Source organism: Bos javanicus, chromosome 4, assembly GCF_032452875.1.
Source record: "Bos javanicus breed banteng chromosome 4, ARS-OSU_banteng_1.0, whole genome shotgun sequence".
In the NCBI taxonomy this organism is placed as follows: Eukaryota; Metazoa; Chordata; class Mammalia; order Artiodactyla; family Bovidae; genus Bos; species Bos javanicus.
Genome location: NC_083871.1, coordinates 6742845 through 6762386, shown reverse-complemented (window position 1 = coordinate 6762386; position 19542 = coordinate 6742845). Strand labels below are relative to the sequence as shown.

Genomic DNA, 19542 nt, shown 5'->3' with positions numbered 1-19542 from the left:
AGAGACTGGGCGGCCAGTACCCTGCAGCGTCTAGTGTAGGGTTCTGTCGGCCCTTTTGGGCCGCAGAAAGTTTGGGAACCAGAGAGGTTTTCGGAGACCGGGAGACTGAGGGGCGTTCGCCCCCGCCCTCCATCTCCAGCCTCCTCCACCGCACACCTTCAGTCTGCTGGGCCTTCCTGCTCCAAGGCCACGACCCCCTCCAGGGTCAAAGAAATTAGGAGACTGAGCGCTGCGGCTCACACGAGGGTCTCTGGTCTGCGCCCGGAGTCGCTGAGCCGCTGCCGGATGGCTGGCGGAGGAAGAGAAGCCTGCGGAATCCCCGACCCGCAGCCGGGAACTGGGGGTGGGCTGGGGGATAGTCGGGGACCTTCTTCCCCCGGCAGCCGGGTCCGAGCTGGAGGGCGGGGAAGGGGCGTCTGCGCCCCGCACTGGCGGCGTTTGAAAAGTTTTTCAGATGAATCACCGGGCCCTGCAAGGTTTCTTCCCTTCCTTCCCTCCCCTCTTCCCCAAACGCCCTCAGGCAAGCGAGGAAGGGTTTCCTTCTTATTTTTCTGCACAGTCTTCACCGTCCACTCCATTGCGGAATTCTCCACTGTGCGACCTTTGGGGAAGTGTGGCCGGGACCTGAAGAGGGGCGCGAGGCGCTGGAGTTATGTGGCTCCATCCGAGCCTTGCAGGGGGCGCGGGCCCAGCTTGCTGCATCCCCACCGCTCCACCACCCGCTAATAACGACGACAGGGGGCACACTGCGGGTCGGTGTTTTTCTGGGACTCGCCTCCGTGTCCAGGCCCGCAGTCTTGGATCTGTAGGACCCCCGGCGGCGCCCGGGCGCCGGGAATGCAGCCCCTGCCCTCGTGGTCCGGCGAGTCCATCTAGGGAGCCTCGGGGTCGGGCGGCTCGGGGCCGGGAGGGGGCCGGGCGCGCGCGGGCCGCGGGGCTCAGCTGTGCTGCTGTTCTCTCCGCAGGGACGGCGGCTCCCGGCTGGCGGCGGCGCGCCCCCGGGCTGTGAATGCGACTCGCCCCTCGGCCGCGCTCCCCGCCCGCCCGCCCGCCGGGACGCGGTAGGGAATGCCCAGCTCCACTGCGATGGCAGTTGGCGCGCTGTCCAGTTCCCTCCTGCTCACCTGCTGCCTGATGGTGGCCCTGTGCAGCCCGAGGATCCCGCTGGAGAAGCTGGCCCAGGCGCCGGAGCGGCCGGGCCAGGAGAAGCGCGAGCACGCGTCTCGGGACGGTCCGGGCCGGGTGAGCGAGCTCGGGCGCCCGGCGAGGGACGAGGGCGGCGGCGGCGGCCGGGACTGGAAGGGCAAGAGCGGCCGCGGGCTGGCCGGCCGGGAGGCGTGGAGCAGGCAGAAGCAGGCCTGGGCCGCCCAGGGCGGGGGCGCCGGGGCCGGGGACCTGCAGGGGCGACCCCGCGGGGACACCCCGCACGAAGAGCCCCCGGCCGCCGCCGCCCAGGACGTGGCGGGTCCGGAGTCGGAGCCCACGCCTGAGCCGCCGGAGGAGTACGCGTACCCGGATTACCGGGGCAAGGGCTGCGTGGACGAGAGCGGCTTCGTGTACGCGATCGGGGAGAAGTTTGCTCCGGGACCCTCGGCCTGCCCCTGCCTGTGCACCGAGGAGGGACCGCTGTGTGCACAGCCCGAGTGCCCGCGGCTGCACCCGCGCTGCATCCACGTTGACACCAGCCAGTGCTGCCCGCAGTGCAAGGAGAGGAAGAACTACTGCGAGTTCCGGGGCAAGACCTACCAGACCCTGGAGGAGTTCGTGGTAAGAGGCCAGCGCCCGGGCGACTTTGCACGTCCCAGGAGCCGGTGAGCTGGCTCCTCGCCCCCACTTTGGAGAAGAGGCGCCCTGTGGTTCTCAGAGGTGGACCGCGCTGTGCCTGTGTCCCCTCTCTTTTTCAGTGCAGAGGTAATTTTTGAAAGCCACGTGCCCAGCTGACATGCATTTGCTCCAAAAGGGTTGCCTTAGAGTAAAGCCCGTGGCACCAAAGCCCAAGCAAAAGTACTGGCTGCGCTTTTAACCTTAATTGGCTGCTCCGGAGTTAAAAGTGTTGCTGCTGAAATGTTCACCCTGTTTTCAAATACAGGGCAATTTACCTTGCTGTTTGGGATGTATTCTTCAGTTAATAGTTCATTAAGGGAGACTATTCATATAAATAAGCCATTTCCCTGGATTATGTGCTGGGTATCAGGCAGATGTTCTAGAAATTAAAACAAAACAAAACAAAATTGTTGCTGATTGGATGCCAAAACATGGTCCATGGCAAAAATAAGTCCAGGTTATGGTTTTTTAAATGGTTTTATTTTAGGCGAGTACTGGTCATAATATTAGTACTGCTATTTCCTGAATGCCTACAGTAATGTCCCACCCCCAGGCTGCATTTTCACCTATACTAACTTAGTTAAACCTCAAGCTAGGCTATAAAGTCGATTGTGATCTCTTATCTCCAGCTGATGGAGAAGAGGAAACTGAGACACAGAATATTTAAATAAGGTGTCCAGGGCAACACAGCTGCTAAGAAGCAGATTCAGTGCCTCAAGCCTGCTTTGATATTCTAGGCTCTATTTACACCAAAAGCCCAGCCCCACGGGTGCTGGGTGGACATACTGCCCAGTGGGTGTGCTGGCCAGGGGCTAAACTTGCCCAGAGCCCTGCTTCTTCACTAGTGGCCCTGGCAGACCACCCACACCTCTGCTCAGTCTTTCCAGCCCCCCAGGGTTGGCTCAGCCTCTGGCCTTCCTGGACTTGGCCAGTTGACTTGGCATGCCAGAGTTTTTCTGGGCAGCAGAGGGTGTCCTGGGACCTCCGGCCCCCAAAGCTGAGTGAGGAGGCAGATGGGGAGGAATCTCCTCCAGGGTCTCCAGAACGGAGCCTCTGAGATCTACAGATTGAGAATGTGGCCAGGGTGTGACATCAGGTAGTGAGTTTCAGGAATGAATTCCTGAGTGCTGTAGAAACACTCTCTTTCCTGTCATCTGTAAAGTAAGGCTAGCCATTCCTTAAGGCTCCCTGGAGTTCTAACCACCTGACATTCAGGGTCTAACTCCAGGCAAACATGTTGAACACAATTCTTGACGTCGGCCCTTTGGAGAACCAGACAACTTTGATGAGAACTTTATGGGAACCAGGCCCTGGCCATACAATAGAAGTCAGGAACTCTGCTTTCAAAATTCTCCTAGAGGACTGAAGAGCCAGACAGATGCCTCTCCATAAGTTTTGGGTGCAGCCCGGAAGTGCAGAAGCAAAGCTGGCCCTGGGAGCTAGTGGGACCCAAAGGAGCCACCTTCTGTGTTGGCCAGAATGGGACTGTAGCCAAACAATTCCCTGGAGTTTCAGGTTCATCAGAAAGTGTTATAAGATCAAAGACAAGGAGTTAATTTTTTTATTAATAGTATTTACTGTCTGCACTATGTGTAGTAACATAATCATTTCTTACGTATCCCACAAGGCGGGCTGAGGAATTACTAACATTTTGATCTCAGAAGCCCAAACACATCACAGAGCAGCCATCACAGGCAGAAGGAAGAATTCAAATCTGTTTGAGTTATCCATTGCTAAATGCTGGATGCCATGGTCTGTCTGTGTATATGGTTGGTGGGGGAATCTCCTGGTGGATTTCTGTTTCCAAAAATTAGTGCCTACCCTGATGGCTCAGCTGGTAAAGAATCTGCCTGCAATGCAGGAGACTCAAGTTCGATGCCTGAGCCTAGAAGATCCCCTGGAGGAGGAAATGGCAACCCACTCCAGAATTCTTGCCTGGGAAATCCCATGGACAGAGGAGCCTGGAGGAGGGCTCCAGTCCATAGGGTCGCAAAGAGTCAGACACGACTAAGCATGAGAATGAACAAATGAAAGTGGAATGTGTTTCCCACTCTGGAGATGGGAGAATTTAGCAAAAGGGAGTTTGGAGAGATGATTATCTTGGGAAGAATCAAAATATTAATAAAGCTATTTTGAGAGTATTAAGTGCATCTTTCATCTTCAAGTGACCCTTCATTCTTAACTTTCATCCAATCATTACCAGCTGCTAGGATGACACATGCATGAGGGTTGAGCAGCTGCTGCAAAATTTCCACTGTATTCCTGCTCCTATGACATATACAATTGCATAAGGATTTCACTGTATATATTGTGCTTGTTCATTTCTGTTAGTATCAGGAACATTTGTAGGTTTTCCCTGATTTAGTGCGGCTTTGTGCATGTTTCCTCCCAAGACCAAAAGGATGCAGGGCTTTGTCAGGGGTGTTGGGAGGTTGAGCTTAGAAGGGTTTAGGGTCAGCTGTGGTGGCTCACTGGTAAAGAATCCACCTGCAATGCAGGAGGCCTGAGTTCAGTCCCTGGCTCAGGAAGATCCTGTGGAGAAGGGAATGGTTACCCACTCTAGTATTCTTGCCTGGAGAATCCCATGGAGTGAGGAGCCTAGCAGGCTACACAGTCCTTGGGGTCACAAAGAGGCAGACACAACCGAGCAACTAAGCACACAGGGTCAACCGTGAGTCCATGGGGCTTGCCCCCATGCCTGGTCTGGGCCCACTGGGCTTCCAGGAGGTCTGCCAGGGCTTGCAGGTTGCATAGCAGAGGAAACAGAAAAGGGAAGCATTTTATATCTGAAGCTCTGGGGGCTTCTCTGAAAAAAATGCAGTTCAGTGGAGGTTGTGGTCTCAAGGGTCACACATGAAACACTGCTGACCATGGCAAAATTGGAGGTGAAAGGGAGGCTGGTTCTGGTCCGCTTTCCCTGAGGCACGCAGGCACTTTGGTAGTCTGTACTCTACTTTCTGAGAGAGAGGAGATTACGGATGGAGACTGGGAGCTCGACAGAACTGATCCTTGTGCCTGTGATGTGTAGGCAGCCCCAGGCAGAACATCACTTCTCCCAGCCCTCCTGTGGGTCTCTGTCCTGGGGGCCTGTCTGCAGTCACTGTGCCAGCTGCACACTGGAGCCAAATCAACTGAAATCTCAGAGTTTAGAGCAGATAAAGGTGTATTTATTGCAGGGCCATGCATCCAATAGTCATGTATGGATGTGAGAGTTGGACCATAAAGAAGGCTGAGTGCCAAAAGACTGATGCTTTTGAACCACGGTGTTGGAGAAGACTCTTGTGAGTCCCTTGGACTGCAAGAAGATCAAACTAGTCAATCCTAAAGGAAATCAACCCTGAATATTCATTGGAAGGACTGATGCTGAAGCTGAAGCTCCAATACTTTGGCCACCTGATGCTAAGGGCTGACTCATTAGAAAAGATCCTGATGCTGGGAAAGGTTGAAGGCAAGAGGAGAAGGGGACGAGATGAGAAGGGTGAGATGGTTGGATGGTATCACTGACTCAGTGGACATGAGTTTGAGCAAGCTCCGGGAGATAGTGAAGGACAGGGAAGCCTGGCGTGCTGCAGTCCATGGGGTCGCACAGAATTAGACATGACTGAGTGACTGAACAACAATAACAACAAGGCAAGGAGCATGGGGAGGGAGAGGGGTTTTGGACAAGATTTTACAGGCAAAATTTGGGAGGTAGGCTGCTGGGTGTGTAACCCTCCTCTGATTGGTTGGTAGTGAGGGCTCCAGGAATTTTGTGCTCAGCCTGAAGTTACCATTGTCCAGGAGGGTGCGTGCCTTACTTTCTGCAAAGGAATTCAAAGATAGATATCAGAGGTCTGTGTCCATGACCCAGCAGAAACTAGGGCCCTCCTCCATCTGCATGACTGTTTCTTTTTGCGTTCTTCATGCCCCTAATTATTGATGTTTGAATCTGCCCTTTGGAACTCAGGGAAGGTCTTAGAGGCTGAAATCTTTGTCCTACAAAGGAGAAATAAAATGCAGAAAGGTTTTTATGCTAGGGAGGGCCCCACAGAGTCCTGCTCACTTTCACTCTCTGCCCAGTTTTCTCTGTACTTCAGTCTGTCTCTTCCCTTCTCTCCAGGCTCTTTACCCCTTTAAAACCCTCATTCCTTACAGCCTAGTTGATCTTGGGCAGATGTCAGCTGAAGACCTCACTCTTCAATGAAATACCATTGAGCTGCTAATAATACTTAGAGTAATACCCTCATCCCGCTGGGGGTGTTTGCAATTTCATTTGTATATCCAGATAAAAGCATAGTTACTACTAGAATGCCTTCCATTGCCTCTCAAGTCATACCTAGTATCCTGTTCTTACACCAACAAGTCTCCAACTTTGAGTAAGGAAGCCTGTCTCTTGGTTTATATTTTTTATACATGAACACCTTTCCGTTTGCTTAACAAAATCCCACAGACGTGGTGGCTTCCACAGTACAAGTTTGTTGTCTTACAGCCCTGAAGGCTCCAAGATCAAGGAGTGGGTGGGGCTGTTTCCCCCAGGCCTCCCTCCTGGGCATGTAGATGGCTGTCTTCCCGAGTGCCCACTCGTATGACCTTATTTCACCTGGACGGCCTCTGTCAAGACCTTGTCTCTAAGTACAGTAGCATTCTGAGCTCTTGGATTTAGGATTTCAATGTCTGAATCTGGGAGAGGACCCAGTCCAGCCTGTAACATTGGGTGTCAGTGATCAGAGTTGACCTCATAGGCTTGGGTCCAGGGAGGCGTAAAGAGTGTGGTGGGACAAGGATGCATCAGCAAGAGTGATTGGAAGAACGAATTCATAGAAAAGGCGCAGAGGGACGGGTAGCGCACAAAATGCCTGAGAAACATAAATAAAACATAATGAAGCTGCCCACACAGATCGCGGTGATCCAGTGTCTGTTCCATTCAGAGCACCATTTCAGGAATTATCATGCTACTTAAGTCAGTGGGTGCTTGTGTCACACGAGGGCCTCACTTTTAAATGTGCCCCTGAGAACTTCCATGCAGACCAGCAGCAGGTCAAATTTGAAATTCTTTCATTAAAAAATGACTCCATTTTGAGCAACAGAAGAACTTGTTCCCCTCCCGGGAACCCTGATTTCTGGGGACTGTGAGGACAGAATTGGGGTCTGCAGGGTTGTTTCCCGTTTCACAGAATCTCATGAATGTGGGACTCCCCTGGGTAAGGCCACTCAGGAGAACTAAACTTTCACTTTGCTTTTGTTGGAATCACATCAGTTCTGTGTGTCCACACTGGTTATTGTGGCAGATCAGGGGCTCTGATTGGCAATTGTATAAGCCTTTGAAGAAAAGAGAAAATGAATTATTAATATGTGCTCCTTGCTAGGCTGTCTTTCAAAGCACGGGGAAAGTTGGACAGGAAATCAGTGAATGAGGGAGTCACGGGTGAGATGTTTGGGGACCACTGAGTTACATGCCTTTCCTGAGGCCTCAGCATCTGGCTTGCTACAAAATCTCCTTTCTAGGAGTTTATTAATGGAAAACAACCTACATGAAATTTGGAATCAAAAGCATCATCATCTCAACAGATCTGTAATGCAATTATGAGAAAGTGCCAAGAAGGAAAAAGACACAATTCTCCATGTTTTTCAGTCTAATAGGATTTGTATTCTTTCTACTGATGCTACTTAAATCAAAATAATACTATTATTGTTTTCCTTTGCAAAAGAACATGAACTGAGTTGTATAAAGTGGACGTTCTTTTATGGAAGTCAGTTTCATGTGTGTGTGGTTGCTACCACTGAGTTTGTTTTGGTTCCTAGTAAGATTTGATGAATTCTGGACTTCTTAGTTTCTGCCTTTCTATCTAGAGCCATTTAAGTGGTAACAATTTTATTTTTAAAGCAAGGAGAGTCCATATGGTTTCTCTAGATCTTTCGATGTGCCCCTAACTCAGGTGGGAGAAACTTAATGTGAATGACTGCTTTTTTTACCTGTTCCACATGGTACTTTGTATGCACATATGAGATAAGTACTATAAAAGTTCCTGCAGGACACTTGTTCATATCCAAACTTTCCTAAAAACTCTGGTCCATAAGATGTTCAATCTATGCCAAAATGTCCTTGATATCTGTATGATCACTTGGTCCAATCCAAAACTTTCAAAAGATATTTGCTCCATGCCAAGAGGTCCTTGGCATGGAGCAACGTGCATGGACCTAGAGATTATCACACTAAGTGAAGGTCAGACAGAGAAATACAAATATCGTATGATATTGATATCACTTATATGTGGAATCCCCAAAATAATGACACAGTTGAACTTATTTACAAAAGAGAAACAGACTCACAGACATAGAAAATAAGCTTATGGTTACGAAAGGGGAAGGCTGGGGAAGGGATGATCTACGAGTTTTGGATTAACAAATACACATTACTATATATAAAATAGTTATTTAACAAGAGCTTTACTGTATAGCCCAGGGAACTATATTCAGTATCTTGTAATAACCAATGATGGAAAAGAATCTGAAGAAGTTATCAGTTCAGTTCAGTTCAGTCGCTCAGTCGTGTCCGACTTTTTGCGACCCCATGAATCGCAGCACGCCAGGCCTCCCTGTCCATCACCAACTCCCGGAGTTCACTCAGACTCACGTCCATCCAGTCAGTGATGCCATCCAGCCATCACATCCTCTGTTGTCCCCTTTTCCTCCTGCCCCCAATCCCTCCCAGCATCAGAGTCTTTTCCAATGAGTCAACTCTTCGCATCAGGTGGCCAAAGTACAGGAGTTTCAGCTTTAGCATCATTCCTTCCAAGGAACACCCAGGACTGATCTCCTTCAGAATGGACTGGTTGGATCTCCTTGCAGTCCAAGGGACTCTCAAGAGTCTTCTCCAACACCACAGTTCAGAAACATCAATTCTTCGGAGCTCAGCTTTCTTCACAGTCCAACTCTCACATCCATACATGACCACTGGAAAAACCATAGCCTTGACTAAACAGACCTTTGTTGGCAAAGTAATGTCTCTGCTTTTGAATATGCTATCTAGGTTGGTCATAACTTTTCTTCCAAGGAGTAAGCGTCTTCTAATGTCATGGCTGCAGTCACCATCTGCAGTGATTTTGGAGCCCAAAAAAATAAAGTCTGACACTGTTTCCACTGTTTCCCCATCTATTTTCCATGAAGTGATGGGACCAGACACCATGATCTTGGTTTTCTGAATGTTGAGCTTTAAGCCAACTTTTTCACTCTCCTCTTTCACTTTCATCAAGAGGCTTTTTAGTTCCTCTTCACTTTCTGCCATAAGGGTGGTGTCATCTGCATATCTGAGGTTATTGACATTTCTCCCAGCAATCTTGATTCCAGCTTGTGCTTCTTCCAGCCCAGTGTTTCTCATAATGTACTCTGCATATAAGTTAAATAAGCAAGGTGACAATATACAGCCTTGACGTACTCCTTTTCCTATTTGGAACCAGTCTGTTGTTCCATGTCCAGTTCTAACTGTTGCTTCCTGACCTGCATATAGGTCTCTCAAGAGGCAAGTCAGGTGGTCTGGTATTCCCATCTCTTTGAGAATTTTCCACAGTTTATTGTGATCCACACAGTTAAAGGCTTTGGCATAGTCAATAAAGCAGAAATAGATGTTTTTCTGGAACTCTCTTGCTTTTTCCATGATCCAGCGGATGTTGGCAATTTGATCTCTGGTTCCTCTGCCTTTTCTAAAACGAGTTTGAAGTTATATGTACATGTATATTGATATTTATATATATAAAAAACTGAATCACTTTGCTGTATACCAGAAACGGACACAGAATTGTAAATCAACTGTATTCATTAGAAAAGGAAAAAGTACCTGCTGTTTGGTCCTGTCCCAAATCATATGGCATGGATTCTCTGAACAGGACCAAATTTTAAGGGTATTTTGGTGTGGACCAATTGTCTTACAGACGTTTTAGACAGGACCAATATCTGCTAACCTAAAAGTTTAGTCTTTTATGACAAGAAGAAGAAAACCAACATTTATCCAGGGATTATATGTTTTATATGTTGGGGGTGTGATTACACAACAGACTGATGAGTTGGTGGTGTTTTCTTTAAGGAGAGAAAACTAAGTTTCAAAACAGTTAAGTAACTTGATGAAAGTCATCAAGCTCGTAACAGGGTGTGAGGAGGCAGGATTTGAGTCCTGGTCTGTTGGATCTTTCCTTCCAGCCCTGCTCCCTTATCTTCCTGATCCCAGGGGGTGGAGGGGCATTTTGTGTGTGGCTGGAAGAATTTCTGGTACCTGGAAAAGGAAAGGCTTATACTGGCCTGGTAAACACTGAATGAATTTGGTTGTGTTTATGTGGATGTATGTTATGTTTCACTTATAACATAGGGGACAAAGCCGTAGGGAACAAAATGAGCATCTGTGGGCTTCAAAGTATGAAACCTTGAGTTGTAAGGAGAACATGAGCTCTGAGCCCCGGGAGCTCCCTGAGGGCAAAGAGGAAGGTTCCAGTAGGTTCCAGATCTTGACCAGGGGGTAGGACCTCAAAGGTCGTCAGGCCGGGGTGGCAGATTGATGGCCTGACAACCAGCCCTGGCCCAGGGAGTGCTCTGCTTTGCTCGCAGAACATCAGCTGTTTGTGTCACTGGAGAGGACATTTAACAAGTGAGAAGTTCATACAGATACTTCAATTGCCAGTTTGCATGAGAACAGGGGGAGTCCCAGATGGTAGCCATCTGCCAGGGCCAAGCTGCTTTTTGAGAAGGGCTTTGGCTCCCCAGGAGACCATCTCCCCGCTGGCCTGACTTTCCCATGGTCCTGCAGTCATGTGGCTTTGTGATGCTGTCTGTTCATAAGTGAAGAGGTGTCACCATATAAAACCAGCAACTTCTTCAAGATCAAACAAGCCAGCCTGCATCAGAGGTGGCTCAGGGACCCTGGCCACCCTCTCCAGCCTTGTCCTTCAGTTGGCATGGATAGTCAGTCTCTAGAACTTCAAGGACTCTGTCCTTGTGAGCCCTTGTGTCACTGTGAGCCCTTGTTCTATGCCCAAGGATGATAATCGTGCATGCTCAGTTGCTCAGTCATGACCAGCTCTTTGTGATCCCATATTCTTTGCAACCCCATGGACTGCAGCCTGCCAGGCTCCTCTGTCCAAGCAGTTTTCTAGACAAGAATACTGCAGTTGGTTACCATTTCCTCCTCCAAGGGATCTTCCAAACCCAGGGATCGAACCCATGTCTTCTGCATTGGCAGGCAGATGCTTTTACCACTCCACCAACTGCGAAGTCCAGGCAACAGAGCCTCCTTGTTAGCTGTTAGGAAACTGTAGAGAGGATCTTGCTTGTCTGTCATGTTATAGGAAGGAGGTGAGAGATGTGAGAACCCACAGAGCTCTGTACAAATAGCAGAGCAAAAGCCTGCTGCTCGTGTGGCCTGGCGGGTGAGCATCTCAGGAGTGGTCCTGCCTCCAGTGAGGCACTTGGTCTCCAGGAGGATGGCCCATGAAGAAGGTCCTCATTGTTAGGAGGTGACTCTAGGGGGCTGTGTGTTCCTGTAAATAGTCCTTCCTTGGATCTGATACATCCCAACAGAAAATTCATTCTTGCATTTATTTATTCAATAAATCTTTGCAGGCATTGGCCTAGATCCCGGTGATAGAGTGACAAACTGCCAGGTCCTTCCAGTCAAGGAGCAGGGACCTTGTAGAGAGAGATGTGCCCGGAGGTTGGTCATGGGGCACGGGGTGTCTGCCGGGCAGGTAGGTGGAGGCAACTCATTCAGACCCCACGGCTGTTGATGGTTTGCTTTTAAATGGCAGAGGAATCCTGGGGCTGATTTTGAGGGGAAAGACCAAGCCTGTTTCAGATAGAACAGTTGTGAGCTTGAGTAAAGGTTCCAGTTTTCCACTCAAGTCTGCAGCCCCTGTAGCCATCCTTCATGGCATGGTTCTGACCACGTAGCCGGAAATCCTTCTTGCTGCTTATCTGTTCCAAGGCTGAGATCCTGCCAGCTGGATTTCACTTCTCTTTCTATTTCTGCCGGGCACTGGGGTGCGGCCAGGACACAGAGTGCCTTTCGAATGGATGCATAAAGCGATGATGTCAGGCATCTGCCCATGGCCCTGTGAGTTCTCAGGGAGGCCCTGGCCCGTGGAAAAACAGAGCGTTGGAAAATTAAGGCTCTGTGCATTTCTTATCATGGCACAGGTGATTTTGCCTGAGAATATGGAAGACTTATAGCCTGAAAACCCACTGTTTTTATAAAAGTCATGAAATCTTGGATCTCATACAATAAAACACATCTTCTTAAAAGCACATCAGAAATGGCAAAAAGAGACACACACACACACTCACAGAGAAATTAGTCTCTGGAGGTGGACATCAGAATCCAGAGAGGAAAGTCAGCCAGAGGGGCAGCTGGCTTCAGGGGTGGCTGGCTGACAGCCATCTCTGATGCCTGGGACCTGGATGCTTGATACTTACGGCCAGGCTGGGGCACGTGGCAAGCCCAGGACCACAGGTGGAGAGAGTCAGATCAGGGTATGTCTCATAGAAGCAGGCTCCCCAGAAGAGTCTGTCCTGCAGGAGGGCAGTGCAGACACAGCCCTGGACAGCCTCAGTGTGGGCACAGCTGGGGCTCACGGTCAGCAGTTGCACGTGCCCTCCTGTGGATATGGATGGTCATGCTTCCCTGAGTGCTCTGGATAATCCACGTGGAATGTTTTCATTTAAAGGGGCCCCAGACTGGCAGTGCCCACAGGTATCTGGCAGAGGCAAACACTCTCTGGCCTCAGAGACTCCCCACAAATACAGTTCCAAGGAATATGATGTCAAAATAACAATAACACATAAGGAGAAAAAGCAGCTGAGACAAAAGCAGTCAGATCAGACTCAGATGTCAGGCTATAAATGAGAATTATTTTTTATGCCTAGAGAAATAAATGCGGGAATAAAATGAATGGGTAAACAATATCACTATATCCCAAGTACTCATCAGCTTTGGGAAGGAATCAGATAGAACCTCTATAAAGGAAGGCTACAGTCATTAGAACTGATCTTCAAGGGGAGAGTTTGGCAGGATGGCAGATGCAGGTTCTGAGATAATCTAGTGAACCTGGGGGTGGACTTGAAGCCGTGGCCCAGAAGGAAACACAGGGGCACAGGTGGAATGTAGGAAAGACATGCGTGGGGACACGGAGGATTGAGAGAGAAGTGACATACGTGCAGTTAGAATTTTGAGAGAGGTAGCAGAGAATGTGGGGAAGAGATAGTGATAGGTCTTTCTCATTGAAAGACCTCAATTTCCCGGTTCAGGAATCCCAATAAAGCTAAAGAAAGATATATGTGTGTGTATATATTTATACACACACTTATATATTAAGTGTACATAACATTATATGAGCTTCACCAAAGAATTGATGCTTTCGAACTATGATGCTGGAGAAGGTTCTTGAGAGTCTCTTGGACAGCAAGGAGATCAAACCAGTCGATCAAAAGGAATCAACCCTGAATATTCATTGGAAGGACTGATACTGAAGCTAAAACTCCAATACTTTGGCCAACAGATGCAAAGAGCTAACTCATTGAAAAATACCCTGATCCTGGAAAAGATTGAAGGCAGGAGGAAAAGGGGACAACAGAGGATGAGATGGTTGGATGGCATCACCAATTCGATGGATAGGAGTTTGAGCAAGCTCTGGGAAACAGTGATGGACAGGGAAGCCTGGCATGCTGCAGTCCATGGGGTCTTGAAGAGTCAGACATGACGGAGCAACCGAACAACAAAAACTGGTGGCTCAGACGATGAAGAATCCACCTTCAATGCAGGAGACGTGGGTTTGATCTCTGGGTTGGGAGGATCCCCTGGAGAAGGGAATGGCTACTGACTCCAGTATTCTTGCCTAGACAATTCCATGGACGGAGTAGCCTGGTGGGCTATAGTCTGTGAGGTCACAAAGAGTCAGATACAACTGAGCTACTAACACTCACACACACTACATAATGTATTTGCTGCTGTTGCTGCTAAGTCGCTTCAGTCTTGTCCGACTCTGTGGGACCCCATAGACGGCAGCCTACCAGGCTCCCCCATCCCTGGGATTCTCCAGGCAAGAACACTGGAGTGGGTTGCCATTTCCTCCTCCAATGCATGAAAGTGAAAAGTGAAACTGAAGTCGCTCAGTCGTGTCTGACTCTTCGAGACCCCATGGACTGCAACCCACCAGGCTCCTCCATCCATGGGATTTTCCAGGCAAGAGTACTGGAGTGGGGTGCCATTGCCTTCTCCAATATAATATATTTAAGTGTATATATATAAATCTATATATATATGTCCATGGGGTCACAAAGCGTCAGACATGACTGGGCAACTTCACCTTCACTTTTCACTTTCACGCATTGGAGAAGGAAATGGCAACCCACTCCAGTGTTCTTTCCTGGAGAATCTCAGGGACGGGGGAGCCTGGTGGACTGCCGTCTATGGGGTCGCACAGAGTCGGACACGACTGAAGTGACTTAGCAGCAGCAGGTGTGTATATATTTATATATACGCACATAGGTGTGTGTGTATGTATATATATACACACACATGTATAAAACCACAGCTAGTGATGCCACTTCTTCATGATCTGGCCCTTCTGCTCCAGAGGCAGCTCAGAAGTAAATAGTAACACACAGTCTACTAGAGAGGTTGGACCTTCTGTCTTGTGTCTTTGCTTTCGTTGGAGGTTGACATGGTACAGTCATTTACGTTTGCCTCGTCCAACTTTAAAAAGTCCCTGGGGACTTCCCTGGTGGTCCAGGGTTAACACCTCGCCTTTCACCTCGGGGAGCGCCCGTTTGATTCCTGGTTGGGGGGCTCAGATTACATGTGCCTTGTGGCCCCCAAACCCAAACATAAAACAGTAGCAATGTTTTAACAAATTCAAAAAAGACTTTAATAACGCTCCATGTCACAAAATCATTAAAAAAAAATCGTTACTTGCATTTTACTTTTAAATTCTGTGAGTTTTTTTTCCCCCCAAATCTATCTCAATAGTTTTGTTTCAGAAGGCTTGAAACAAATAAAGTTCATTTCAACAAGCCAGGACTCATATTTATTCATCCCTGTTGAGATGTTGGGAGCCATAGTTTTAGGCCTGGTCACACTCTTGAATTGTTGACAGTCATGTTCTGGGGACACAGGGCTCCCGGCCGGTGGACGCTGTCATAGGGGCATCTCTGTTCCCCAGGCCCCAGTGCAGGGAAGCCGGGTGGACAGGATGCTGGCCATCCATTCCCACAGGGAGCAGGGCCGCCTGGAGCACCTTTGCCTCCACGGGCCAGTAGTTGAGTCATGTCACACTTGCAGAAACGTCAAGGTCTGGGAGTCAGGAAGAGAAAGAATTCTGACAAGCCTGCTGCCTTTGCCTGGGCCTGTGAGGAGCAGGGGACGCCAGTGGCCTGAGGGATAAACTGTGCTGTGATGTCAACCACTCGGCTCAGGTCACCTCCCGCTGGCAACAGAGTTGCCCTCAGGCTTCCTGTGCCCTCCAGGGAGCCAAGGAAGTAAGCTCAGCTTGCTCCGGGGTAACAGTGAGGGGCCACTGGCACAATTGAAAGGTTGGCTCTCAGGGAGGTGTCTGAGCTCAAAGATGGTCCCTTTTTTGTGAGTGAGCCCCATGGTGTTTTAAACCTCTGTGGAAAGGGACCTCATTAACTGGAGAAACCGCTGGGCTGGCCTGTTGTAACTGCAGGATGCTGTGGAAGAGGCTGAGCTTCAAGGGGAAGTGCAGGGGCCAAAGGTGTGAGCTGAGGATGCCTGTGCTCCAGGCTCAGCCCGTGGCCCAGCACTTGCTGGGTGATTGACAGCTGAGGCAGGCTGCTGGGAGCCAGGCTCCAACCTCAGATGTGTCCACGTGGCCACTTTCTAGTTGGCGATTGTGACCCTTGTTCCCTCCAGCTCCACTGAGTCAGCACGCCTCTGGAGGTCTTCATCTCTCCCCGTTTAGCGTTTAAGCATTATTACTTCCATCCCAAGTGAAGAATGCTGAAAGAAAGCGGCATGGTTTTGTGTGCTTCCGGAATGTGTACATGTCTGTGTGTCAGGAAGGGATACACACATGGGCTTCAGTGTGTTAAGTGCTTTCTCCATTTGCCAGAGTCCCCACCACTCCCTGTTATCACCACTTCACTGCCTCATTTCTGAACTTGTATCCCCAAGGAAACCAGTCCTCTCATCACATCTCACACCCACCTTTTAAAAGCCTGCTCTTGGAAGACACTTAGTTTTTGTCATTTGTATATTAAAGGAAGGCTGTGCATGCTCAGTTGCTTCAGTCATGTCCAGCTGTTTGTGACCCCATGGACTGTAACCCACCAGGCTCCTCTGTCCATGAAATTTTTCCTGGCAAGAATACCAGAGTGGGTTGCCATTTCTTTCTCCAGGAGATCTTCCTGACCCAGGGATCAAACCAATGTCTCTTGCGTTTCATGCATTGTAGGCAGATTCTTTACCACTGAGCCACCAGGGAAGCCCATTCATTTTATTGCTTCTTTCTCCTAAGGATTACTTATCTTTAACCTTTATGCTAATTCCAAAAAAAAAAAAAAAAAGAATTTAGATCCTCTCATTATTTAAGAGGAGTTGGGCTTTTCAAATTTTTTTGGCTGTACCACTCAACTTGTGGGCTCTTAGTTCCCGACCAGGGACTGAACCTGGGCCCTGGCAGTGGAAGCATTGAGTCCTAACCACTGGACAACCAGGGAGGTCCCAGAAGGAGTTTGGCCTTAACAGAACTGCTCCCCTGGCCTTTTCCCCCCATTTGGCCTGAGTGGGTGATCATGCCCAGTTGGCCTCATGTCCCGTCTATTAAGGTCTTAATTTTAGAAATCTGTGAATAGGTAAAGTACTAAAGCTGTTCCATCAAAATCTCACCATCCCCCCTGATCCCAAGTGGGAAGAGAGGGGCCCTCCCTACTGGGAGTGGGGTCCAGGCTGGGGTTACTCCAGACCTTGTTGGCCCCGCCTCCTCTCTGCCAGCTCTGTTTGCAGCAAGCCAAGAGCTGGAGGCCAGGGCTGGGTCCACGTGGACACACACCTCTCTCCACTGCAGAAATGCGGGTGCAGGTCGTGTCTTAGCTCAGGCTGCTAGAGTGAAATACATGAGACTGGGTGCCTGAAACAACAGAAATTTGCTTCTCTTGGTTCTGGAGAGTTGAAGTCTAAGATTGAGGTGCCTCCAGCGTCTGATTCTGCTCGCTCTGTCTTGTACATGGCCACCTTCTCACCATGTCCTCAGAAGGTAGAGAGAGGGCCTTCCTCCTCTCACGGGAGGACACTAAGCCCACCCTGAGGGCCTCACCCTCATGAACTCGGCCTCATCTTACCCTTAGGACCTCCCACAGGCTCTCCCTCCAGAGACCATCATGCTGTGGGTGAGAGCTTCACCGTATGAATTTTAACCATATGAATTTACAAATGTTCAGCTCTTAACAGGAGGCCAGCAGGCTTTTTGCTGCATCTTATTTGACTGTGTGATCTGTCAGATCGGGACCCTTCCAGGACACTCACCAGGTCTGGGTCTTCATCTCAGAAGAAGCAGCCTTCTTCATTCTCATCCCAACTACTTGACGGCTTGCTGCCAGGTGAAATACACCATGTAAACACTGTCCACATTTTCCCCCTTGTGAGTGAGTTCCTGCATGATCCAAATTTACCCAGAGGACTTATTCACAAGAAGTTTTGAAAGATGTTAGACAGAGGGTCCTGCTTCAAGCTAAACTATAAAGGAGAAAAAGTCAGTCTTTGGTGCCTGAGAAGAAAGCAGGGCCTTGTCGGGTTGTCAGACTGTTGTTCTGTTCGTCTGCTCTGTGTGTGTGTGTGTGTGTGTGTGTGTGTGTGGTGGGTGAAGTTGTGTTCTTCTTGAGACTGGAAACTGACAGCTCCTGGGGACAGTTCTTAATTAAGTCCCTTTGTGTGCAAATCCATTCTCTGACAGCCAGGGGAAAGACAAAAAGAACAAAACAAAACAAAAATCTCTAAAGGCAGAGGAAGCAGCCGCTTTCTGTAGCTGCGAAGGACCATTGACTAGTGTGGTGGCTGGAAGCTGGCTGTGGATCAGGTTCATTTCACTCCAGAGCTGCTGTCCTTGTGGTAGTGGGAGGACAGAGAGCCTTACAGGGAGTGGGCACCCCCTGTGGCCCTGATGGACAGGGGTGGAGCTCAGAGAGCGCTCAGAGCCTGGGAGATGCAGGCTGCTGGTGGTGCCCCGTGTCCGAGGCAGGCCTCTGCTGCTTAGGGGCTTAGTGAGGCCTTGCTCTAATTTAAGACAGTTTCAGATGTGGAACCTGTAGTAAGGTTGGGGAAGGATTTAGTCCAAAGTGACTGTTGAAAAGAAAGCTGGGACCCGCATAGCATTTTTCAGGCTTCTTGCTAGGAGTCAGGAGATACTGGTCAGAGTAGAAAGACTGGCCCAGGACATACTCGTGAAGTTGGTACCTGAATGATCCAGGGCCCTGATCAGACTCTCAGTTCCAGCCACTGCTCTGACTTGCTAAGCAGGTTCCTTGGCCGTACATCAGCCCTGCGGGTGTGTGTTCACTCCATACAAAAGCAGGGTTGAAAAGCATTTCTCCTGCCTTTTCCTCCAGCTCCAAAATAACCCAGCTCCCAGTCATCAGAAGCTGATGAGACCTGTGGTTTAAGTAGAAGGGACTTTTTGATTCCCCTTAAGTGCATCCTGCTCACAAGTGTGACTCTGGGCACTTTGGGGAAGACATTTAGCAGCTAGAAAGGACACTCTCGCCATCTGGTGACAGAAGTGTGGCAGTGGTTTTGGGAGGATGCTGTCATCCAGGGCCAAGCCTAGACTGCTTTTAGGGAAGGGCAATTTTAGCTCCTGCCTCTTATTTCTTTCTTTCTCTCTCTCTTTTTTTTTTTTAGTTTCGATAACATTTTCTTTTATCACATTAAATTTTTTCTTAAAATAACTTTATCCTATGAAAATACAACATCAGAAAAGTAAAGAGTGGTTATTAAAGAAGTTACAATCCATTCGGTGGGGAGAGAAAAGATAACATGTGAACAGAGGAATTCTCTTTTAAGAAAATTTTCTTGTTTCAAAACTTTATTTAGATTGTTGTTTTGCAGATTAAAAAAATGAAATGAGAAAGTGATGTAGTATCTTAAACTTGAAAACACTTACATTAGTTTTTATTTTAAAACTATTGAAAAACTTCTCCTGAAAAAAAAAAAAGAGTTAAAATTTGTATGTATCTCTGCATGGCAACTTGTTCCTTAATTAGAGATTATCAGAATAATTAACCAAAAAAAGTCATAGTATATCCCTGGGTTGGGAAGATCCCCTGGAGAAGGCAGTGGCAACCCACCCCAGTATCCTTGCTTGGAAAATCCCATGGACAGACGACTCTGATGGTCTACAGTCCATGGGGTCACAAAAGAGTCGGACATGACTGAATGACTAATATATAAATAAAACTCAGATGCACTAACACTGAGTTCTTGTTCTTTAGTTTCAGAACAGTTCTTTTAGTTCTGCTGATGGTAGAAAATGTTTGTTCTCACCAGGTCAGATTTCTGAGTCTCTTTAGGGTGGGTTCTTGGCCCCAGGAGGGACCTGAGGAGCAGTGATTCATCCTCTCTACCCGGATGGGGCCCCTTCTCTGCCTGCCGCCTCTTCTGCAGCTGACTTACCCCCATTCCAGTCTATACTCTTTCCTCTCCCTCCAGCCCCTAGGGACAGCTTCGCCTTTAGGGGTTGTGACATGCAT

General features: G+C 48.8%; 1 protein-coding gene across 2 annotated transcripts in view; it reads left to right on the top strand.

Moving 5' to 3' along the window:
* Positions 1-19542, top strand: part of VWC2 (von Willebrand factor C domain containing 2) — a 137802-nt gene that overhangs the window by 8447 nt on the left and 109813 nt on the right. For both annotated transcript variants that reach the window (XM_061413356.1, XM_061413357.1), the window contains exon 3: positions 966-1767. In XM_061413356.1, coding sequence (XP_061269340.1) covers positions 1069-1767 — 699 coding nt within the window. In that variant the 5' untranslated portion in view covers positions 966-1068. The remainder of the gene's footprint in view (positions 1-965; positions 1768-19542) is intronic.